The sequence below is a fragment of the Oryzias latipes genome, chromosome 21 (assembly GCF_002234675.1).
Source record: "Oryzias latipes chromosome 21, ASM223467v1".
In the NCBI taxonomy this organism is placed as follows: Eukaryota; Metazoa; Chordata; class Actinopteri; order Beloniformes; family Adrianichthyidae; genus Oryzias; species Oryzias latipes.
Window position 1 is genome coordinate 29,493,844 of NC_019879.2, and position 26,040 is coordinate 29,519,883.

The 26,040-nt window shown below is 40.9% G+C and overlaps 1 protein-coding gene across 13 annotated transcripts in view; it reads right to left on the reverse strand.

The window, feature by feature from the left end:
• stxbp5l (syntaxin binding protein 5 like) overlaps positions 1-26,040 on the reverse strand; it is a 160,271-nt gene that overhangs the window by 2,929 nt on the left and 131,302 nt on the right. For 2 of the 13 annotated variants that reach the window (XM_023950971.1, XM_023950973.1), the window contains 9 exons: positions 24,648-24,752; positions 21,018-21,071; positions 17,696-17,875; positions 8,364-8,468; positions 7,123-7,362; positions 4,223-4,586; positions 1,688-1,853; positions 1,214-1,325; positions 246-466 (listed from right to left, as the gene is read on the reverse strand). In XM_023950971.1, coding sequence (XP_023806739.1) covers positions 246-466; positions 1,214-1,325; positions 1,688-1,853; positions 4,223-4,586; positions 7,123-7,362; positions 8,364-8,468; positions 17,696-17,875; positions 21,018-21,071; positions 24,648-24,752 — 1,547 coding nt within the window. The remainder of the gene's footprint in view (positions 1-245; positions 467-1,213; positions 1,326-1,687; positions 1,854-4,222; positions 4,587-7,122; positions 7,363-8,363; positions 8,469-17,695; positions 17,876-21,017; positions 21,072-24,647; positions 24,753-26,040) is intronic. The other 11 variants (XM_023950975.1, XM_023950976.1, XM_023950978.1 and 8 more) reach the window with 7 other exon arrangements.

Genomic DNA, 26,040 nt, shown 5'->3' on the forward strand with positions numbered 1-26,040 from the left:
TTAAAAAGCAAAATTAGCGTGTTCTAACATTTAATGCTAATACTTGGAGATGATCCTTTCTTCATTTATACCAGTTCTTTTGCTCAAATTATTTTTTATTTATTTAACCTTTATTTATCCATATATATATATATGTAACAGATTAATATAAATATAAACATAAACTGGTATTTTTCTAGGTTAAAAACAGATTCAGGTTTTCTTTAAAAAGTCGCGTAATGCATGAGAAAAGACTTTCTCCTAACCTCGTGAGCGTGTTTGGAGAACGTTTCTGCACTGGTCATCATCAGGGCGGTGCGCTCCTCCAGCTCTCCCAGCCTCTGACCTCTCTCATCCAAGGCGATGCGGGCGCGAGCCAGCTCACCCACTGCTCCACCTGCTGCCACTTTCATTCCCTCCAACCCTCCCTGACCAGGAATGTGCTGCGCCAGACTCCGGGAAGCTTTCCCAGCAGCTGCTTCCCCGACTGCAAACCGCAGAGCGAAAAGCCAGAAGATGAAAAACAGAATTATGCTTTTAATAAAAAAAAAAACCTGTGTTATAAGACCCTTTATAGAGCTAGTTATTTGGATAGATAGATAGAGAGATAGATAGAGAGAGAGATAGAGAGAGATAGAGAGAGATAGAGAGAGATAGAGAGATAGAGAGAGAGAGAGACAGAGAGACAGAGAGACAGAGAGACAGAGAGACAGAGAGACAGAGAGACAGAGAGATAGAGAGATAGAGAGATAGATAGATAGATAGATAGATAGATAGATAGATAGATAGATAGATAGATAGATAGATAGATAGATAGATAGATAGATAGATAGATAGATAGATAGATAGATAGATAGATAGATAGATAGATAGATAGATAGATAGATAGATAGATAGATAGATAGATAGATAGATAGATAGATAGATGGATGGATGGATGGATGGATGGATGGATGGATGGATGGATGGATGGATGGATGGATGGATGGATGGATGGATGGATGGATGGATGGATGGATGGATGGATGGATGGATGGATGGAAAAGGAGTACACAGACCCACTACATTAAAAAAGCACAGTGTCAAGAATACACAAATTGAGAATCAGTATACGAAAGATAATAATTTAGCTTTTAAGTTTTTGTTTGCCTTTTTTCAACATCATACGACAGCTTTTAGGCTGATCACAAGAACAGACTGAAATCAATATTCGAAATATGTCAAGAAGACGCACACAACTCTTCTCTGTCAAAGGTTTGAGGGTTTCCTCCAAAGAAACCCTTTAAAAATCCTCTGTTCTGGGCCTCTGGTGTTTCTATTGGAGTGAATAGTTCTCCCAGCATTTCCTGGAATAAATAAAACAACAGGATCAATGTTGGCAAAAACACATTTCTTGAAAATATTTAAAAGTGGCAGGTTTTTTTTTCTGCAGCCTTTACCAAAGGGCTGTAATTAGCAGTAACCCTGTATCGTCTGTAGGTGGCACTATAGCAGCGTCCGTTACCGAGGACATCAGTTACCAGAGGGCAGTGAGGGTTGCTAAGATTAACCATCCAAAAGGATGCTGGTTTCAACGTGTAATCATGCACAATGTCAAACTGCATTCAACTCTGCGGAGCTTCAGCTGCTTGCGACTGCAGTCAACAGCATCTCTGCCGACTTAATGCACCAGCATTGTTCCTACATTGAGGATTGCAGAAATGCCTACCTGCAGGTTGTCACACATCTCCTGGGTGTAGGTAATTCTCTGAATCTCTGTCGGGGAGCTGAGGTATAGGGCCTGCCCCCCATTGGTAAAATAAAAGGTTCTTGCAATGCGCATGTCTGTCAGAGGCAGGTAATTGACATCCATCAGTGGTCTTAAGCTGGGCAAACTGTGGGTACAATGGCAGGAGAGAAAGAAGAGTTAGACCTGCAGTAACATATTAGAGCCGAGTTTACTGCATGATTTTCGAGCAAAGCCTCAGCAGAGTACAGATCAGTTCATGGGACGTTTCTGGTGTCAAACGGTGCAGAGTGAATTGGATTTTCCGTCCTTTAGGCTCACATTGATTAACCACAGACAAACATACATTCACAGTTTTTCTTTTACTGTGAGTGGACCAAGTTGTCTGGAAAGATCTTACAAGTGTCGATCTGGACAGAAAAAGGAAAAATCCACTAGAAGACCAACAGTACAGTTTAGGTGGAATATTATGGGTCATTCCAGAAATGGAGGACATCTGGCGCTTCACGAAAAATAAACCTTCATTTTTCTGATTTTCTGCTACATTATTTCATCAATAATATTGATCAAAACTGTTACCACCTTTTGCAGGTAACAGGGTTGCAAATCTGTAGAAGCATGTTCTGGGACACATGTTCCATATTATTGGAAATATTGTGTGTCTTAAAACAACAGACACCAATGACGAAATTAACACACTTGAAAAATGAATGAATGAATGAATGAATTCATCTTCTAAACCCGTTTTGTCCCTGTCTGGGTCACGGGCTGCTTGGAGCCGGACCCGGCCACTCGTGGGTGAAGGCAGGTACGCCATGGACAGGTCGCCAGTCTGTCGCGGGGCCACAACCACACATCCACACTGAGGGACAATTTAGAGTAACCAATGAACCTATGAAGCATGGACGGCGAGAGGAGGCCGGAGTCCCTGGAGAAAACCCACGCATGCACGGGGAGAACATGCAAACTACACACAAATTTAACTTTTTATTTCAATACAATACAATTTTATTTATATAGCCCAAATTCACAAAAACAGTCGTCTCGATGGGTTTCGTATCTGTAATTGAAAAAGTAAAACATAAAATCAAAAGGATCATGAATACATAGAATTCAATGGGAAAATACTAAATTGACCTAACAAACTGACTAAACTGCCCTTAGACCCTCCTTTGCGGAAATTTCAGATTTAATTAGGATATTAGGGGGGTGTGACAAGAGAAATATTGCATTTTAGGGGGTACTCCAGATTAAATAGGTATTTTTAAAACGATTTTAAAGTATTCTTTTCTCCTAATTTTTGTAGATTTGGTCTTAAAACAAATACATTTACTTAGAAACTGCACGTTATTTTGTATATTAACTGAGATGCAAACTGTCCTCCAATTCTGAAATGACCCTTATCGGAAAAACAGGACAAACTCCAAAAACTTTAGATACTGTTGGACAGGCACATGCTATGAAGAAAAAATGCAGTATGTACAGAGCCATAGCAATCCTTACAAAGGTGTTTATTGCAGGCCATGGTAGCACCACTCTGCTTTTTTGGCTAGGCATCAAATAAAATTGTTACTGCTTCATGTTTTGCCCTCAAACTTAAAATACTTCTGAACCGATGACTAAAGCTTAGATCCCATCCTTTTTCCTTCTGCTTCCCTAAGATCAACAGACTAATACTCATGTTTTACAAGTGCTTCATGCGAAAAAAAGTCCCAAGTTCATTCATCCAAATGTGCACCAGAAAGCTGGGATTTAACCCCCAGATCCATGGAAAAAACCAGGTCTAACATATTGACTTGAACTTTAATTTCTCATCTGTGTCTCCACCTCACTTTGCTTTAAAATGGATTTGCTGAATCTCCGATCAGATTAATGGAACTGTAGAAAGACAAGAACCTAATGTATTAAGTTCCTGTCGGCAGTGGCTCAGGCGGTTGAGTGGGTTGTCCAATGATCGAAGGGTCGGCGGTTCGATCCCCGCTCCCCCCAGCCAACTGTCGTTGTGTCCTTGGGCAAGACACTTCACCCTCCTTGCCTCCAGTGTGGCTCCACTGGGGTGTGCATGTGTATGAATGATTCCGGTGATGGTCAGAGGGGCCGTAGGCGCGAACTGGCAGCCACGCCTCTGTCAGTCTGCCCCAGTGCAGCTGTAGCTACAACCATAGCTACCATCACCAAGAATGAATGAGGAGTGAATGAATAATGGACACAATGTAAGCGCTTTGAGCGTCTGGAAAAGCGCAGATAAATCTAATCCATTATTATTATAATTATTATTATTATCCCAGTAATATCAGCCATTTATGGTTTAAATGTATGCTGTCTTAAAGCTTGATAACAAGTGTTTTCAGTGTCACTTTCCTGCTTGCATGCGACGCATATATTAGTGGCATTTACATTTTTGGAAAACTGCTGCTAATTTTCCACCAAATCATTGAGAAATATTTGTGATAAAGCAGAAGGAAAATAGGGGACGACATATAAGAAAATGGCCGTGATGAGGCCTTGTGGTCATACCTGAGCATCATGACGTGCCCGTTGGCACAAAAACAGGCCAGGCACACGCTGTTGCACACAGACACCACGTCAGCTCGCAGGACAAACGACGACTCTGTGATGTTGTGCACGAAGAGGCAAGACTGCGAGGGCATCAAGAACACTTTGGCCTGCCTCTCGGAGCACACCACAGTCAAGTGTCCCTCTCCGCAGGCATCTTGGGAGGACGAGGGGGAAAAGTGGACCAGTTTGCGCCTCCGCGGTCGATCAGAGTCCTCTGGAGCGTTCTGGTCCCGCCACACCTCATAGGGGCACTGAATGAGGGCTCCAGAGCAGTCCAAGAATGCAAAGCGCAACACAGAACCCTTCAGCATTTGGACTGCTCCTGAGAACGTTGGGGGGAAAAAAGAAAGGAGTGTAGTCTAAATCTGGGATTTTGAAAGCAGAACCCGCAACACACGGTTTCACATGGCAAAGACAGAAGAAAAAAAAAACATTGTTTCTCTACCGAAAACAGCTAAATGCTTTAAAGCACTGCACTTTTTTTTTTAAATAGGGAAACATAACTCAGAGGGTGGACAGAAGTGCACATTTGATCAGATCCAATATGCAGAAAGACACAAAAATCAAAGGATGAGTGTGATCTTTATGATCTGTTGGAACTAAAACTGTGTGGGAAATTAGCTACTGGTTCACTTAATCCCTAAAGAGCTTTTACTACTTTTACTATTTGACTATACTGGTATTTTGACTTTTTGAAAAAAATCATCAGCATCAGGGCAGTAATGCACATGTAATTGCCTGTTTCCTGTGCAAAAACAAGGAGGCTCCACAATCTAATGCAAGAGCAATGATTTGCATGCTCATGCATTAACATATTAAAATACCCTCTGTAATGTATTTGTCATGCGTTCTCCACAGAGCATCTATTTAGTAAAAAAGAGCACTATTCAATTCTGTGACGGGCAGTCAGAACACAGCAAATTGTGCTTTGAACATTTTAGCCCAATTTACATAATCCTTCCTTTTACTTTTCTAAATATTCTTTTGTTTCAATTTGACCTCAGTTGTGATCTAAGTTACCATTAGTTTGTATCAGTTTTCATAACAAATTTGGCGTTTTTCCCCTTAAGGCACCTCTCTCTCCAGATTGTTGTTTTTTTACTTTTTAGAAAAATGAAGGGATTTTAAACAATTTTGCTGCAGATTTAAATTCCAGCCAACAATGCTGGGATTATGTTCCATCCCGTCTGGCTCCTTTTCTTTTATTGTAACTTATCTTTGAGAGAGAAAAACTAAACTGCAGCTATTTTATAATCACATTTACATCCACAAGGTGCTGGACTTGTTTTCTGATTCTGCTATCACTATCAATGAACTCAATCATAATAATGACAGCAGTCTTATGTATAAAAGACCACAAGTCTGGGCAAATGAAGAAGGAGGCTTTTGATGCTGTAGTAAATGAGAATAAACCCGGCTGGACCCTGAGCAGCTAGAGAACAAATAAAAATGACAAAATAGATCAAATAGATGGGGGAAAACCATCTAACATGGGATTTGCAGAATGAAGATGAGCAGCTAGAATAGATGTGTGAGGCGATTGTTTGAGGCATCAAGCATAAAAACATAAAATGCCTTTTAAATGATCAAGGTGTGAAAACTGACAGAAAAGTCATACAGACAGGAATCCAGGAATTATTGCTCTCAATAAAACCTCAACATGCATGTTTTAATGGGAAATAGCAGGACAAAAATGAACCTTTAAATGACTTATACATCACATTTTTTATTATTACCAGTCCATAAAATCTACAAATTATTATGTCAAATCAGACTCTCAGCTGAAATATGAATCTAGTCATTCTTTTCTCATGTTAAAAAAATTATTTCTGTAAAAATTAAAATGATTTATTCTAAAGAAGTGAATACGGGAAGAAAGAAGAAAAAATTAAAAAAGATTTGTATAGAAAGAAAGACTTTATAGTAAGAAAAAAATTGAATTATTTCTGAGAATAGATAAGATATTAATATAACGTGAAATTTTGTTTTCACAGATAAACAGCAAAGTTGGTCTTAAAGGTAAAGAGGACTTAAATATATTTTTTGTACCTTTTGACTGAAGAAATAACTAAATATTCAACATGTGCTTTAAAACAAAGAACATGTTGGTAAAAGATGAGCATTTCTTTAGATCTACTGATCTTTAAAGGTGGAGCAATAAGAAAAAAGGAAAATGCACTTCAAATACTCCCCAAATTCATCGTGGTCTTTCTAAAAATCCAAACGTAAACCATCATTAAGGGCTAAACAAAAGAAGTGCGGGATCTTGTGGGCTAAACATTAGCAGTCATGTACAATGGATGAATGAAAAAATGCTTTGTAGTGATTAATCTTAACCTCTATAGTGGAGACATCAAAAAGTTTGAGCTTTTTCCTTTTAAAACAGATGAAAGGAGGTTTGCTGACGATGATGAACATTTTAGAATGATGCTGCTGCGTCTCGTTAATGTTTTGTTTAGCAAAGACATACAAACTCAATGATGCATCCCCCAAACGGAGCACAATTTAAAGAAAAAATGTTCATGACACGGCTGCATCCTGCAAAGCTGATCTCCAAGCTGCTGGATGACAGAGTTGGAACCTGATTGATGAAGTCAACAGTTTTTCATCAGTGACTCAACAAAGTTATCGTCAGAAAAGATGGAAGAGCTGCAGCAAAAGACCCATTGAGATTTTTCTTCCAGACTGATGTCATTTGTCTTTTCTTTCACGTGTTTGTTTTTGTTTTATCTAGGAAAAATGGTTTTGTATTTCATCTTTTCTGCACATAATGCAACGTTGCAGACCAGATAAGGAGTTTCCAAAAAATACATTTGATCTGAAACCCAAGTTTTTAAGTCTTTTTTACTTTTACTTACCACTGGGGCCTACAGTGACGGAGTCCTCCATCCTCTCTTCATGGTCGATTGGAATGGACATTGGGATGAGCAGGACCACACCTAAGCTGGTGCCCACCCACAGACACGGACCGGGCAGTACGTCGTTCTTGCGTCCATAGGACTCTCCGAACTGCAAAGTGGTGACGGCCTCTTTGGTGTCCCTGTCGATGCTCGACACGCTGGAACTGCGAGAGCGGCTGAAGGAGTTTTCGCGACTCTCTGCGGGTGCAGCCCCCGAAACAGACCAACAAAAGCGAGAGAAGATAGAAGAAGCAGTGGCAAAGGCAAAAATGGACATGAGCAAAAGAAGAATGACAGTGTTTGAAAAAGTAGAAGAAGGGAACAGCACCATAAGAAGATAAAAAAGGAAATATGGGGAGAGAGCCAGATGGGGAAAAAAGACACGTATTGTAAGAAGAAAAACATATATTTACTGGTCAGAAATGATTTTTCTAAAGACTTCAAATGATGTGAAACAGCAACAAAAATGCCAATAAATGAATGAATAACACTGAGAAGCAAAGTGATCGACCATCACAAAGAGACAGCGAGACAGAAACTCCTCAACACACAAACCACACACCTTTCTGCCTCAGGTTTGTTGAGATTTAGTCACTAAATTCAAGGACACAAATGCACCAATTTCACAGCCTCCCAGCTCCCATTTGACTGCAGCGTTCTTACATCGTCTGCCTTGCCTCCATCGTGAAAGTATTTCTGTATTGCCGCATTTCTGAATTATTCAGAGCCAAGAAAATGTGTAGAACTGCACTTCCAGCCCAATGTTGCACAAAGCGTAAAGTTTATGTAACAGCCACTGTAAGCCTGAAGAGTAAAGTTGAACTAAATCTCCGATGACATTAGATGGAGAAAAATCTTCCCGGACAGTCGGATCAACCAGCAGATTTTGCCTGATAAGATCCATTGTCCAGTCAAACAAACAGGCACAACTATTGAGCTGAACGGTTTCTCTTTGACCTTTACCTGTCTTTGCATAACTGCACCTGCTAAATAATGCAGTCCACTTTAGAAACAAACCAAAAAAAGGCTGCAAAGACCGCCTCACGCATCCAAGTTCCTCCCTGTCCAGGACAAGATGAACCAACCGAGCGAGTGTTTTAAATGACACATGGCGTAGGTCACAGGACGAAGCGACATCTGGACGGACGAACGGACGGACGTCAGCAGGACAGCGGCAGACATGGCCAGAGCCCTCTTACCTCTCTCATTCCAGCAGTAGGAGGTGGTGGTGGTGTGGTGCTCATCGTGCGAGTACATAGTGACGCCATGTAACTGCTGAAGCATTGCCCTCCTGGATGCATGCCCTACTCATCCCCCACAACATCAACCCCCACAGAACAGACCGAAGCCCGGCGTGACCCAAAGAAACAAGCACACACAGGTGTGCAGCCAGTCCGAGCCGCGGAACAGACGAGACGGACAACAGCAAGTACCAGAGAATGACAGAAAGGGAAAGAAAAAAAGAGGCAACTGAGCGTGGGAAGATTGTTCAAAAATACACAAAAATAAAGATTGTAACTTCATCAATCCCCCTTTCCCAGTCCCTGTGCAGCTTGTGCAGATGAAACTGTGCCAGTGTCCTCACATGCAGTCCACTGAGCCCGAAAGAGAGGCGTAGGCTGTGTCCAAATTCCCACCCTAACCCACTAAAAAACTAGATATGTAGTGCAATGGATTTTAATGCTCAATACTTTTTTTTTAAACAGCGGATATGATGTAATTGATTTCCAGAAGTTACAATCTAATTAAAATGAGCATTTTGCGATGGTTATTAATGAATACACTGTCTTCTGAAGATAAAAATGTTGATGGTTTATTAAAAAAATACATTAAAATCAGTTTTTTGGGGGAAAAGACGCAATGCATTGTGGTCAATATTCGCTGATCCTAGTGAGCATCGATGGACACTATTTCAGCAAAGACTTCTGGGAAATTTCTAGGGCACTGGATTTTGGAATTGTAGATTCGGACAGTACTACAAAACGGCAAATGCACTATAAAGTGCACTATGTAGTGAGTAGGGAAGGAATTCTTACACAACCCCAGTGTTGTCTCTCAAACATGTGGATGTGGGGTTTCATAAATCGTGTGTCAGCTAAACCTGTGGTGCAGGTTTACAATGGGCCCCAAAGCATGCCAAGTATGGTGTTCCACAGGGTTATAAACATAGACCACTACAGTTTGGTACAGTGATTTTGATGATCCAGCAGAGCTTAAAGATGAACAGAATCAGGAGATTTTAGGCAGAGTAACGCACTCAAACACATCATGACACATTCGGAGACACAGCATGTATTTTCAGTGATCCTCTGATGACAGATAGCTTTGTAAATACACCTTGAAGAGTCCAGTAGGATGGAGAAAAGTCACATAAAATACATCTTTAGAGAGGAGGGGCAGAGCTACGAGAGCGGAGGGGGGCGGCTGCCATTCCCCACAGCAAAAAGCACCCCCCAAAAACTTTACCCCGCAATTTTTAGTCAATATTAGTATCATTATTGCCATAGTTAAGGAAATCATCAATACAAGCTTCTTCAAGCTGTTTAGAGAATATTTGAGGCATTCAAAAACATTGTGTTCTTGTTGTTGTGAAGGTGGGCTGCACTGTGCCACAGTGGTTAGCGCTCTTGCCTCACAGCAAGAAGGCCCCCGGTTCAAGTCCTGACTAGGGTCTTGAAACAGAACACCAATGGGGAACCTTTCTGTGTGGAGTTTGCATGTTCTCCCCGTGCATGCGTGGGTTTTCTGCGGGGTCTCCGGCTTCCTCCCACCGTCCAAAAACATGCTTCATAGGTTAATTGGCAACTCTAAATTGTCCATAGATGTGCGTGTGAGTGTGCATGGGTGTGTGATTGTGGCCCTGCAACAGATTGGCGACCTGTCCAGGGTGTCCCCTGCCTTCGCCCACAAGTGGCCGGGATAGGCTCCAGCAGCCCCGTGACCCCGAAAGGGACAAAACGGAAGATGATGAATGTTGTGAAGGTTCAGTGGATATACTTGATTCTCTTATTGTGCATGAATTCCACATTAGAGGGGCATATTAATCTTAAGAATTGCTATACATTTGTTTGCTACTGCTTTATATTTGTATTGCCACCTCAGCTGAAAATAACTGTGGTTTTAATATTAATAACAAGAACAATAATCAAACTTTTTGAAATATGCATTTGTGATCCTTTCCTTTGTAATCACCTTCCGCTGTTCTTATTTGCCACACTTCCAAAGTCTTCCACACCCACCTGCCCCCCATAAAAAATGTTGTAGCTCCACCCCTGTAGTAGATTCATCATGCTCCTTTGTCTTTCATAATTCAATAATTAGCTTAAAAGATCTTGTTTCAAATATCAAAGTTCAAATCTTTGCAATAAAATAAAAATGGACCAGTGTTATAAAATAAACACACACTTCTCTGGCTGCAATCAAAGTTTTCTATCGATTTGGCAAACTGAACGCATTCAGTACAGGAAACACGGCACGGAGGAGATTGATTGACAGTGGGCTGCAACCAATCAGGACACGGAAACATTGTGAACTGCTGAGAAAAAAAAGCATGGAAAATTACACTGAAAGAATGAACAAAACAACTAGACAGCGTAAGGTAAAATGAGATAAAGCAAGATTTGTGGAACAACTTTCAGCTTTTTAAATTTGATATAATTGAAGCTTTTTAGCCTGGCAAATGATCATGTTTCTGCTTCTATTTCTATTCTCATTTATGTTGTTTCATGTTTGACTGTGTTGGGCGCGTGGGGATCAGGAGCTTGGTGTATTTTATGATGTATTTTCTTTTCTTTTCTTTCTTTTCTAAACAATGTATTTATCCTGTAAAGAAGCCCCTCAATGAAACTGGGTGTGAAAAGTGTTTTTTTTAAAGAAAAAGTTGTATTTGATGCTCAACAGAACAAAAAATTCTACAAATCCCTCCGTGTAACCTGAATGTTTCACAACTCCCCTCTAGAAAGCTCTTATTTCAGAAGCAGGTTTGGTCTGGAGCTGGAATCATGACTCATGTTTACAGGCTTTCCTCCTGTCAACATACAACATCTGATGTTAAACTCTTCTCTCTGTTAAGGCCAAAGCTTCTGTTTTTTCAGGAGCTTCTTTTCTAAAATACTTATCTATATCTCTCCCTTCATCCTTTGAAGGGTCACTGGGTCGCTGGAGCCTATCCCAACTGTTTTAGTGGAAATATAGTGGAATTTACCAATCAACCAATAGTGATTGGTGACTAACATGGCTTCCCCATGTTTGTGGAAGCCAGAGTGCTCTGAGGAGATCCATCAATGTGCAGGGAAACAACACTAAATATTGCAGTATTGTTTTTTTGTAATTTCATTGATACTTTCGATGACATAAACATGTTTCTCTACCCCCTTTTGTTTCTCATGTGAAGCCCTAAAATATGTTCAGATATAAAGGTCTAAAATAACTTTCACAAATGCCAAAGTGTTGTTTATCCTTGCCATTTTCATTTCATCGAGAAGTTTTGGGGCATGTTTTCAGAACTCTTGGGTCTTGGACAGCACTGGCGTGCAGAGCCGCTGAAGATCGCAGCCTTCTGCTGTGCGTCTGGGCGGCAGCAGCATGGTTTGGCCTGGGTGGGATTACGCTGGGTGACAGAGCCTGTGGGGGTCCTGGCTACTGAAAGTCAGGCACAGTGGTGCTCTGACAGGACACAGGGGCCCCTGGGGGTCCCTTACAGGGAGCCAGGGGCATTGGAGGCCATGTCAGGGTGCTGATAAGAGGAGACAGACAATCTCAAGTGTTTAGACCAACATGGTGCCACATGGTAGAAGGTAGTAAATTCTTGAAACACAAGTTTGTTTTACAGGCAACTGATTAAAAAAAAATCGTTTGATCTTTTCCTGCTACTTTTTACAAATTTTCTTTAGGTTTAACAGAAAAGCCCTGCAGCTAAGAGCATAAAAGTCCAGTCTGCTGCCTCTGATGCTGTTTTTACAACTATGATGTGAATCTTGGTAGTAAGATTCAGGTTTTTTTTGCTCTTCTTGCTTTTTTTAATTATTTTGATAGAAGCTTGCGTTCTGCGTTCTGATTGGATGTAGACCGTTGTCAATAGATTCCCTCCTTTCTGTGCCTCCTAAAATAATTTATTGAGATTAGATGGTCTCCTTTTTTTTTTTTACCCGTGGAGCCTCCAAGTGCATCTGAGGATACGGCCTGAAAGTGAGCGCTGTTGACCCCTCTTTCCAGGAAAGAAAAGTTAGAAGAGAATGTCCAGCCAAGTCTCCCCAATAAAACATGTTTCTGTTTTACGACATTAAGGAAGGAGTGGACATTGGGCCAAGAGGTGCGTCACAAGGCTTATTAATGAACCTGGAGAAAGAAAGCGGGGCTGTTCTGTCTCTGCTCCTCTGTCTGCTTAACTGTTTTCCTATATTCCTCTGCATAGCTTCCTTTAATGCAGTGTTTTTATCTGACTTCTTGCAAAAGATTCTTTACCGTACTACACTATGATAAATGATTGAATTTAAGGTCTTTTCTCTAAAAGACTTCAGTATTTCACCAAATACATATCCATCTTTGATTGTGAGGAGATCTTTGTTTTCATTCTATAATACTGGACTCATTTTTCTATCAAGATCCAAACAATAGAAAAGTGTGAAAATGTTCGTGCCTGTTAAAGAAAAGGTTATAAAGTGTGAAGTGGAAAAAGATGAGTATCAGATTTTATCTAAGTTATTTTAAGCAGGTAGCACTGCAATAAACGGGGGACTACTGCATTGTGGGTTAAACTTGTTGTTACGGCTGTGGCCGTATTTGGTTTTCTTCGTTCTGTTTAGTCTGTGTTTGCATATTTGTTTGTATCAGAGTGGGACTTCTGTGTTTTGTGTATCTTTGCGTGTGTGTCTGTCTGAATATTTTCAGGTGTGGTGCTGGAAAGGGTGTGGCCTCCATTTGGACCCAAGCTGATAGATACAGCCTTTAGAAGCACCATGTGGACCTCCAGCCTGGAACAAGGGAGCTTGGCTGCAACCGGTCTCCACTGCAGTTTGGTGCTCTTCTCCATTTGTTTGTGTTGCACTTTGTAATTGTTTTGTTATAGTTGTGTTTAAATGACGCTGTAAGGGTGAACTGCCATTTTCTTTAGTATGAGTTTTCTCCTGTGTATTTTAGTCCAGGGAGGTTAGTGTCTGTCTTTGATTTCCCTATTTTGTAAAATCAGGTAAGAAGTTTTCTGGGCTTAGATAAGTTTTGGTTTTGTTTATAATTTTGGCCTTGGCTCACCCTGAAGCCTTTTAGCTTCACTTTAAGTTCTTTTTGGTTGTTCTTTATTCCTTTGTAAATAAATGTTTTACTTTTTTATGGAGACACTCTTTTGGTGTTTTTGTTAATTTAAGTTTGGTGATAAAACCATTGACTTTTATGTTCTGCTCCTCCAAGTACCCCTAGACCTAAAAAGGGGTGTAACACTTGTGGTTTAGTTTCATAGTTAAACAATTAGCTGCAGCCTCTGAAGGAAAGAAAGCCATATGGAAATGTTTACTGAACAGTAAATATATGAAGCCATCATCCTGGCTTCCCCTGTGGTCTCCCTCCTCTTGTTTGCTTGCCTGCCATGCAGGCCTTATTAACTTCAGCCTCATTTCTCGCAGTGCTTGGTGACCTTTAATTATAACAGGTATACTGCTGGGTCTTCACTGTGGTAACCCAATGCAACTGGTGCACAGCAGTGCAGCGAGTAGACAACAGACGATGCACAAAGCTCTGTGAGGGGCTCACAAGGAGCGTGACCGACAGACTCAGACCCTCGTCAGTAACTGATGATAATAGAGGGATTTTGTGCTTTACTTGTTGCACACATGCTCTTCCTGGTTGAACCACAAAGAAGTACATAAAACAGCGTTTAGGAAGTCTGCAGCCCAGCTGCCATAGAGGGATTAACAAGAATTCCAACTCCCAGTGAAAATATTTGTCATTTAAGTTTCAGGAATGCAACAAAACAAATATTTCCTGTAATTTTGTTCCCAGGGATCTCTTGTTTTAGTCATTTCTTCAAACGTGGTCTACAGAGACAGTTGTCCTTTTACCTGACGTCCTCTGTCCTTAGAGTGACAAATGATGAATATTTTGTGTCTCTGCACACCTGCTGATATTCACCTCATCAACGACTAATGATGAACAGCACCTGCTGTACTTCTAATACATAAATGATGACACGTTATAAAAGTTACATGATTTTGTCTCTGAAGTATAAGAACTACTGAAGCTGATTTATTTTTACTTGAACAGGACAGACCTGAGGTTTGAAAGGACAAATTGGGTGAAGTTTTAATTCAATATGATGTGTTCAAATCTTCTGGCTAATTTAACTTTTAACAGACTAAAGAAAGTTCCTGTTGCATGACATCATTTTGCAAATTTGTTTCTTAAAGACAGCAAAGAATCAATGAAAAAAAAGGACAATTTCCACTATTATCCACAAAACTTAAAGCACTGAAAGCCAGAGCTTTCATGAAAGCATTCATCTGAGGCAGGCCAGCTACCTAAACCAGGCCACCATTTCATAATGGAGTTGCTGAAGGTGACGACTCGAGACTAATTGCAAAACTTGCTGTGTGTTACTCCTTTTGACTTAAAAGAGAGCACACATCGCCACCCTTCAGGCCACAGCAACAAGTGTTTGGGAAGCCTGCATTAAAAATCTTTAAAAACTTGAAAGCAGAACTCAGATATGAAGAAATAATGGAGCGTGACCTTCGCTTCAGCCAGCAGCTCTGGTTGATCTCTTGTCTGATGTTTTGTGCAGCGTGGCTGGAGCAGCTATGACATTTTGGAAATCGTTGCAAAGCTGAACCTCCTGTTGAGAGATTTGCCTTTTGTGAATATAATGAGAAAGTTTTGGCTTATGTGAGACCTCAGAGGGAAAGACTAAACCCGGGTTATAATTGCGCCACAGCCAAAGACCTGTCCAGTCAGAGCCTTACAGAAGTTTTGGCACTCATCGAGGCGTTTGACAATCACATGGCTTGTTTGCAGTGACGCAGGACTGACACCGACTTCAAATACTTCTTATTTAGAATTTAACGTGAAGGATTCAAAGGGTTATTCGCTTAGTAATTCTTGGTTTAAAACAAACATAATAAGAGTTACAGACCATAACTGATTCCACTTAAAATAAACCCTTTGTCACTTAAAGCCTTAGTCACATGTGCTAGGGGCAGCCGTGGTGAAGGAGTAGAGCGGTCGACCGCATCCACCCTTAAGGGCAGTTGTGACGAAGACTTGAGTGGAGCTTTGCCTGTTTTTTTAAAACACATTTTCACTTTGTTTTGACCTCGTCTTTGCTGTATTATTGGAATTATGAAGTTTTGTTTTGTCTTTGCTTTATTTTGGGAATTATAGATTTTTATTTTATCTATACACTTTTGTTCTTTGTTATAAAAAAAACAAAACAAACAGTTTGATATCAATTTATGCAGTAAAAAAAATTGAGAATCTTTATCATATTTATCAAAGTATAAGTCGCTTTTTTGTCATAGTTTGATCAGCGGTGCGACTTATACTCAGGAGTGACTCATATATGATTTTTTTTTCTTGTTTACGTTTCATTTCTTGGCTCTTGTGATTTTTACTCCGGAAAATACAACTACTGGTACTTAGAACTGAGTTTTATGTAAAGTTTCAGGTATATTCTGTAATGTCTTGGAAACAAAGATCTGTCAAAAGGATTTGTTTAGTCTGAAAGTAAGAGGTAAATCTAAATGTTTGTTATAATTGGATAACGTTTTTTTGGAAGCATGTACACGGTTAAATTCTTATCCGATCTTTGATCCGATCAAAGATATTTTGAACATGCAACCGCAGCTATTGACACAAAATAACTGTATTATCAGGGCAAATTGTAAGGTAGGAAAAAATGCCTAAAAAGGCCCCAGTTTACTCAGGGTTAATGTCATCACAAATGGCTCCATTGGTGCTCCTTGATCTGTATAGGGCTCTCAACAGGAACACTGCTACACAGTTAACTAAATTCCCTGAGTTAAATCAGAGCCCTGGGATCTTTAACACCCTCATTTCTCATTCATGTGGGGAGCTTCCATCCCAGACCTTGCAATCACCTTGACCAGTGTTTGCCTTCTTCCCTTTTATTCCTGCAACCTCCATCCCGCAGCCTTTGCCATGCAGCCACACCAGCCCCTCCCCTGAAGCTATTTTGCTGGACTTTAATAGAAAATTCTGTTTTGACAGTGAAAGAGATAAATAGGGTTTTCAACATGACAGGAAATGTCAGGAGTCCTGTTACGATAAAAAATGTGCATCGCTCTTCAGTCCTGAGTGGGAGGATGTTGTTTACTCAAAGTCAATAGAGGTCCTGCTTCATGTCTTGATGTCGGCTGCCTGGCAGTGACAGACTAAGTGCAAGGATTCATTTGTATCGAGTAATCAAATGTCGTTAAACACATCTTTGCTAAGGCTGTTTTTCACTGACACTTTGGAGGCCATTCGTTAAAAAAAAGGCAAAACAAAAAACATGCTTCATCTTTCTCCTTTTGGAAGAAAATAGAAGCTTATCTCACTTTGAGTTAAATTCTAACCATAGCACAGATGTCCTAACCAGAGGATTGGTCTTCATTTGATCGAAACATCAGAAAAACGACCAGAAGTGCAGAAAATTGTCACTGAACACAGGAAGTCAGATTGACCTTTCTACCCCTTACTAATTCACAGGCACACACACTTCCAAGCTGATCAGGCCGTGACACAGGGTGGCAAAACGAAAGCGCAGTGGAAGAAAAGTAAAATTTGTGGAGTGCTTTTTAACCGAACCACTTAAAAACAAAAAAAAAAAACTTCCTTAAGCTCAAACTGAAGAGGAATAAGAGAAAATTAGCGAGCGTGTTCACGCAGTATTAGACGTTTGTTCCCCCTTTGTTTGTCCTAAAGCAAACGTATTGTTAAAAAGTTACAACGGAATCATCTTGTCATTTTGTGTTGAAGACAAACAATGTCATCCCATGCATTGCAAATTAACCAGTCCTGTCATAAATGAGCAAAAATACAAATGCTCACTTATGCACAAAACAAAAATTAACCAGAAGCAGAACTTAAAGTACTGTGCAAAAATGAAAACTGTTAATCACTTAACATTGCACCAACCTTCAGGCCTGGGACATGGCAGACACAAGCAGCAGCTTTGTTGTGTTAGAAGCAGAAGGGGCCTGCAGTCCTGTTGCAATGTTATACGGTGCTGCTAATGCAAGCTGCAGATGTGATAATAAATGACATTTTTACTGCCAACTATCGGCACCTTCATGTTGAGGCCATGTGTCACCGTGACAAATGGTCCATCTTTTTCCGTCAGTTGGGATAAATGTGCGTGTTTGCTGCTTCTATCCTGAGCTGCACTCTGATTTCCCGCTCTCTCCTGCCAGCTTGCATTAGCACGTGCTTGCCTTATGTTAACTATGTTACAGGCCGACATCCACTGACCTCAGGGATGGGGTGACATGCACTCGTTGGAGGGAGGGGTAAGGTATGGATGGGAGTCAGGAAGACAAGCACACACCTTCAGTGTGGGACACAGGCAAAGAGATCTCCATGCAAGCAGCAGACTGGGCCTTGCGGAAGGGCGGTCGGCCGGGGCCTCTGCGGGTAAGCCTTGGCCCCTCAGGACCCATCGGAATGCGAGGCTTTCCCGCGGAGCAGGGCTGGGAGGTGGGGCTAGTGCAATGTCCATTGACATGATCTGTAACAACGGCAAAGCATTATCAGTCGATGGACAGAGTGAAATCGTTCAATTCTCAAAGACATTTTAATCCACTGCAGCAAAATCCATCTGCATAAGTCTAAAGAAGCAGTTTTTTATGAAGAACAACTTTTCTGAACTCACTCGGACAATATTCCTTCTTACAAATGTAGACAAATAATTACAGCAAATGGCCTATGAAGATGGAGCTTTGTGCAGTGCAGGATGAGGGATCTGGTTATTGAGAAGTAGTGATTACAGGTGAAAGGGAAAAGTGCATGACAAAGGCTGGAAAAGAGCATTAGGTATGTGTGGGGAGGAGAAAGAGATGCTTAAAGAAAAGAACAATTTGTTCTATGACAAGAAGAAGAGAAAGCAGGCCTGTTTTATGTCCAGTTTTTTTTCTTTTCTTTGTATGAAACCAGAAACGCATTTAAAAAAAAAAATAAGGCAAGGCAGAAACATTTTGTGTGATTCCTGGAAGCTTGAAGTGAAGATCAAAGATAAAACCAACACTAACATCTGTCTTTTTAATTCCAATGCGAATGGGTAAAGCTGGAAGAGCTACCGTTTCTCTCCTGCAGATGACGCCGGCATGAAAACATTTGTTGCTTCCTTCACATGGTTTCCCCTCGGGAGCAGCATTTGTTGATGGCTTTATGCTTTTTTTGTAGAGCTCATGTGGGATTAAGGGTGTGAGCACAATAATTAGTTTGCAACCCTATTAATGAAGCAATGAAAGAGGAGCATGACTGTGCGACCTGGACAGACTCTGCCTTTCCTTTGTTGCATTCAGGACATTTAACAAAGAAGAAGCCAGCAAATGTAATTGATGGCCCTGTGATACCTGCACCGGGCCACTCTCATTCCTCCTTGTCTTGGGAAGCAGGAGTAAATAAAACAATGCCCTTTCCCTTGATGACAACCTTGAGGCTGTAAAAGCAAGGTTAAAAGCATTTGTGGTTGATAAAAAGGTCTGATGGAATTGCTTTTTTCTTTATTGGGGTTTGAAGAACCCGTTTTAATCGCCCTGCTACCGTCTCTTTCTACAAATGAAAACCTCCACCTCTGTAAAACCCCTTCACTTTTGGTTGAACCTACAAAAACCATCACAATCACACAATTAGATTGGGAACAATTTGTACTGGAATCTAAGTAAATCCATACAATAAGAAGAAATTAATGCAAAACTAAAAATATTCATGCGTAAATAAGATCAAATTAGTCCCATGCCAGAGTTCGCTTTCTGATCGTGAAAGCTTAGCTGAACCCTGATGTGGACCAAACACGGAAACTCTGGTTGCCTTGAAAGCAACAGCACGCTTCACTGTGAACTGCAGCATGGTTCACTTCAGTGTAAACGCAGACTCTCTGAGGTCTAAATCGAGGAAATGAATTGAGGGAAGTAGAGGGACCGTTCAATATGAGCAGGGGCCCTCCCAGTTCAAACAGGCTAGTGCGACATTTTCCAGGATAAAAGATAACCCAAGTCCAGCTGACAGCCTCAAACAGGATGAATGAGACACAGGCATCTTTCTTTTTGTTTTTTGTTTTTCCCAGGGAGCGTGATTTGCTTCAGTTTTTGATTGGGAATACGCCATGTTGAAGCAAATTAAAGTAAATGAAGTTCTTTATGCTTTATTCTTTTATTTTTAAAATTCTGACCACTTTTGGCCTAGAGTTAGAAGGGCAAAAGTATTGGAAGGGTTAGGGCAAGATGTATGATGTCAGGCGCCCTCCGGGTCCTCCTCACAAACTTGTCTCAGCCATTTATGGACTTAGAAACCAAATTGCAATCATTTGTTTTTAGAATCTTTGAAGTTCCACTGACAATATTGGCCGTTTTTGCGAGTCAAACAAAAAGCCATAGTGAAAAATGGCAAAAATGGGTTTTGGTCATGACACCAAGTGAAATACAACCTTATAATTGAGGGTACCATTTTTTTAAGTTGACCATATGGTCAGAGGAGGAGCTGACGGTCTCTCAGAGCTCCCCACTGCTTTCATTTTTTCTCTTTTGTGAGAAGAGGACATGCAGTATTCTAACAGCAGAGTACATGTTGTTCCCTGTTCTCTCTCCATTTCATCTGCTGGTCAAGAATAAATTAGACTCCTATTCAAATGGTCGTCACACAAATGATCCAATTTCAAAGTGAAGATGAAAAACTCGAAGGTCCCGCCCAGTTGATGTGCCGCACGCTCACCAAGTTTCACAGCAGGAGGGGGGGCCGCGGGAAGCGTTCACTGAGCGTAATATTGGGTAATTTGAAGGATTAATGTGAAGCCAGGAGAGAGCCTTGCTGTGACTCTGTGTTAATGTGGCATCAATGTAGAGTTTAAATGTGTCCAAAAACTGGAAAACAGCTTTTTTTAACGCCACACAAAGAATGTCACACATTGTATACCCACGGAAACACAATCAACTGAAACTGAAATTTTCTCTTTAATGTTAAATCTTTTATTCTAGGTGTAGAACAGTTTCTGTGCCTGCTTTGCAAAAGAAAAGCAGGGGGGGGGGGGGATTAGGAGGGTCAGTGGGATTGGGGGGGTTCCAGACACATTTAATGTTATGAAAGCAGATGCTCAAAGAGTGGACAGTGTTTGTGAAAAAAAAGGAGAGTAAAAGGGAAACCTCAGGCTGTGATGCGCACGCAGCAGTTAGAGATGCATGAGGACGCTCAGTATCTGTAATGCAGATGACTCAGTCATAATGGAAGAAAGACTGTTTGAGAGAAAAATGATCCAGTTATAATGGCGGAGGCAGTGGGTGATCCAAAACCGCAGAAAGGCTGTCAATGGAGGAAAGACTGAGCAAAAAACCAGAGGATGGTCCAATCGAGACGAAGCGATAGGGAAGCCTCAAGTATAAATATGGGCATGAGTTACAAATCACCTTTAGAAACACTTGCAAAATGTAGAAGAAAGAGACAGCTGATTAAATCAAAACACATTTAAAGCAGAAAAATGGACAAAGACTTCAGGCTGACTGTCTCATGGGCTGGTTGAACAGGGAAATTTTGAGGAAAGTAAAAGTGGTAAAGCAAAGAAAACAACAGAAAAGCCTAGAAAATATGTCAAAAGCATAAATTAATCAAATTCAAAAGAAAATCTAGTGAAAGCTGCTGGCTTTCGCCTACCGTACCAAGATCAGTCTTAAGATCTGTGGGCAGACTTAATTTTCTGCCGGGTCCCTTTACTGAAACAAAAGAATAGGAAACAAAGCACCAGTTAATCCCTTCAAACAAAGTGAAATAAATAAATAAAAGGCAGATAATATATGGGAGAAAAAAAATCCAAATAAATGTTCAAAAACAAAACTGAGTTAAAATGAGCAACGAGCCAAAGCATGCAGATCGGTGCTTTTTGCACATTTCAAAATTGCAGGCTCCATTCTCGCCCCAGGCCGGATCTTTACTGGCATTCCTACCACTCAAAATACAGGTTGTACATTTTCAAATCTTGCTTTTAGTAATAAATAATGGCTTGCAGATCTGCATGATCGTATTCTCCGAGGCCTGGGACGTCTGAGATGGAGATACAAACAAAAAAAGGGCCAACACTACAAGGTGTTGCTTCAACGGCCACATTAAGACACTGAAGTCAACCAAAAGAATTCAGGGAAACATTTTGCAAGCATTTTGCAGTTGGTAGAGAACTGGAGAAGTTGACAAGCTCAGTCTCAAAAAAAGGGAGGGAAAAAAATCTGTTGGTCCACATGGAGAAGTGTGGCAAAAGTGGTACAAAAACTTTAAGGTGATAAGGTTTTGGATTATTTCTCTGTATGGAGCAGTGACTGACTTCAACCTCTATCCAACCATGTATGTATGATGGCTTATGCCTTAGTCACAACTACCTTTATGGACGGATATGGGTGGTCTGCGGGGAAAAAAATAGTCAAAACTGTTCAGGGCCGGCACGAAATTTGAAAAAAATCGTTGACTTCTTGGCAAGCCTCAAGGGCAAAAATGGTTGTGCTTTTTTTGTGATCATGAGAGAGGTTGTAGCGAACACTGATAGGGTAAGTCAGGATAAAAAACATGCAGTTTTTCCAATCTTAACGGACTGCGTAATGAACCCGTTGGTGCTGTTCACCTGGTAACTGCACACTCCTAGCACGCAGCCTGCCTGTCAGAGTGTAGTTTGTGTGCGTTATCTTATGGGCACTGAAGTGTCACGTGCACACCCCTTTGCAGTACTCGCACCATACTGAAGACGTGTAGTGTGTAGCGTGAAGCTAACATACGACAGCATCACCTGTACGTCTCAAGTGCATGCAACTACCATGAGCCTCACAAATACTTCACGATGCACTTGCCACGCACACGACAATGGTACGTTCTATGTTCATGACCTCAAGATGCGGCCGCTGGTCTCCACCCTCCGCAGGTCGTACAGGCGCATGTGACTAAGGCATAAGATGTGATGACCTGCAGTGTCACATGACTGCTGAACCCTTAAAAGTGTTTTAAAGTATGCCAATTTAAACCCAAACATCTGCAGAAAAGCTTGTGCTGCCCTTATGATACACTAATATCACGTATCACACGTGAAGTGACAGTTTCATATAAAATGTGTGTTTGTGTCACTGTTGTTTTTTGATTAGGTTATTTTTGACTCTTTGTTGCTAAACTAAAGCTTCTCTGTCATGAAATTTTGGTTCTATGAGTTGTTTTATCACTTATAACTAAATAATTGTTTCGATTGATGGATGTTTACATGTGGAAGATACAATTTTGATGTCAAGACACATTTGTAATCTGACAGATCTAAAATGGGTCAAAGTTGAGTTTTCTTTAAGCAAAATGTTGAGTTTTTCATTCAAAAGAGTGGCTAGACCAGTTTTCCAGCCTTTACTCCCAGAGTAGGTAGAGAATCCTGAAACCATAACAGCAGAACATTACACTACAACATCCCAATTCCATCTTCTATTATTTAAAAAACAAACAAAAAAAAAAATTTAGCCTATTTTTGAGGATGAAGTTCATAAATGTTTAGATTAAAGTTGCTGATCTTTGTGTATTTTCATCACAGCCCCGATCAGCCGACGCCGCTGCAATAATGAACAAAATACCAGTAAATATGCTTTCATAAGTCTATCACACAGTGGCTGCACAAACTCTTCTTCTATGGTTTTAATCAAAGCAAACATAAAGCTATGTTGACAACGTTTTGCGCTTTCCTGTTAGCAGATTCCTCATGGGATTTTATTGATCGATGTGTGCAATGTTAGCATTCAATTTAAAAAGGATTTGTGAAACCCATTTTGTAATGGATTTTGGTCTAAATATCTGAATGTTTCGCAGTGATTTTTAATCACACTGAACCCTGAAACACTGAACAAAGCATTTATAAATGTATATGTCATTCCTTACAGACCTGTTTCAAAAACCAACAAATAATGTCAGCCAGTAACTGTTTATAATCTTTAGGAATTTTAGGAGCTGCAGCTACAAGAGCAGTTAGAAGGACTGCATTTGTGATGTCAGCTCCCTGTTCATTAATACTCAAAAAATGTACAAACAGGCCTCATGCCTTCTCTTATGCTCTGCTTTCTTGCTCCGGCACGGCAGCAAGAAAACTGGACTTTTTAGGGCTTTGTTTTTGTTCTTATCTGCAAACAAAACTACTTTTCTTGGAAAAATGTTCAGTAATTTGCTTCTACTTTAGAAAATTAAAAAACCACATCTGTCTTGGCTGTCTAAAGGTTAAAACTCTTATTCTTTCTCTTATTATAAAACATATTTTATCTTGACTCAAACAGGTTTTCAAACGGACGACACAGCCCACAGTTCTCAATTTTCCTCTGAATCTTGCATGGGGAGTATCATCTGACCAAATGATCATCCAGTTCTCAGGGCTGACATCACCAATGGCGTTTCTACGGGACTAAAATGCAAGCATTAGTCATTTTCATCAGCACCTGCTGCCGGCCTGTCTTTGGGTTTCATGCAGTTAGTTCAACACAAGACCAGGATGGATGTTAGCCAAGAGCACACCAAGAAAGGTTTATGGCATTATTGACACACAGCAAGAGACTCTGAGCCCTACAGCTCCTGAAACGAGCCTTTTATGACAACGATGAGTGATTCCAGAAGATAAAATCACAGAGAGTGAAGGACTGGAAGTACCAAATGAGAGAGGGGCAGTTTCCAGCTGGAACACACCCCCTTTCCTCCTCCTGAGAGAACTGATTCACATTTTCAAACAGTGAACATAGGTTCTACAAACAAAGATCTGGCACACAGAAACACAGAAGGACCACAAACTGCCCTACAGTCATCTGCACTAAGCATGGAGCACATTCAAAAGGCAGCCACACGCGCTGTAGTCCTGGCAACACAATCCCTGTAAGCTTGATTACACTGTAAGCAACCTGGCTGATGGGTCATCGCATTGTGAGTCAAGGAGAAGGAAAGGCTCTAATTTGTATCGTCTGAATGCATCTACTTCATCGCTTCAGAATGATCATTTTATTACGTTTTTTTGAAAAGCAGCTGATTATTCCATCGTGGCCCTTTCCAGAACTTATCGGGCTGAACATAACCTAAAAATACTCGGCCAGTCGAGAAACACGTGCCAAGGATTAGTGGTGTCTTGCTGATAGTGTTGCTCACAGTGTGGAAGCAGAGACAGCATGCAGGGTGCAACGTTGAAACAACCAACAACAAAAAAAAGAAGAAAAACTCTTGGCTCCGCGTATCGTCACACAAGAACAACCACAAGCAGGTGTCCGTGGAAAGAGCCGAGCACGGAGTGTCATCCCTCCTCTTACCATTGTCCAGTAAGTAAAAGACTGGACTGCAGTGGCTGGCTCTCAGACTGGCCACAGGCTCTGGCAGCACGCGGGGGTCATTGTGGAGAGATGTTGGATAATGAACTGGAACAGGAGAGCCAACAGAACAGACAGACTTGTTTAAGGAAAACAGGAAGAGACAAGCATGTTGGATAAACTGGGGAGAAGAGAGACTTGCAGGTCAAAGAAAGGAAACAACTGGAAGACTATAAAAAAGGCAAAACAGTCGGTCCAGCAACAGCATGACACTCCCAAATTATCATAGTGCAGTCTAGGAACACAGAGACAAACACAACTCATCTCTATGGCATGCATCCATCCATCCCTTTCTTTGGAGTTCCTGCACATTCGTTCATTCTGTCAACCCAGCAGCCACTGACACAAAGCAATGTCCCACACAACATTGAATGCTCCCTAAAACCTGAAACATTAAGAGCTACACAGCTGTACCCACATCTCAAACCTTCCAGCAAATTCATTAAGATCCAATAAATACTCCCTCAGATTGATTGGTTCAAATCCAATGAGTCATTTCTCTTCTTCCTCCGTCTGCTGTCATGCTTATTACGCCGACGCCTTTAAGGCGGCGGGACCGGTAGCCGTGTGCACGAGAACATCAGATCCCTGACAGCCAGCAACTCCACAAACAACAGAACTCAGAACCTGCACGAGATTTTCCCAACCTAAATAGGGGGACAAGGTTTTATCTGCATACAAAATGTACAGCACTGGCTGCAATTCACACTACACTGGTGTGCACCTGATATTACAGTTAAGGAATTAATACTTCTTTATGAGTCTAATTACTTTGCTACACATCTTTTTTCATGCCAGAAAGATAAGATGCAAATGAATCTTTGAAATTATTTTTAAAAAGGTAATAAAATTAATGTTTTAGAAATTTTTATGGGTCATTTAGTAAATTAACCAATGAATTCATTTTCTAGCATAAGAAAAGGACATATAAACATGTTATTTAATAGCTTTTTTTCTGTTTAACATTTAGCTGCACAGCAGTTTCAGTTACCATGTCGCCCTGGGTGCCTGTGGCTAAAAATACCGCCGCAATCATGTCATTTTGTTAGTCCACCTTTCCATCTTAAAGTAAAGTAAGCCGTGCTGCAGCTGCATGGCTCTCTCAGGAATACAGAACAACACAATTAAAGAAACGGGTACACGTGTGGGGCGTGATGACAAGAAAAGAATAATGACAAAAAGCAGACAAAAAAAGGACAGGAGCCGGCAGTTATTGACACTCATGGTGAAACGGGACGACGGCTGACGTTCCTAATAAGCTGTCTGCAGGCTGGATTTGGTTGTGAGCAGACACAGCACACCTGGGCTGCCAAGGATAGTCAGACAGGCTTTAATG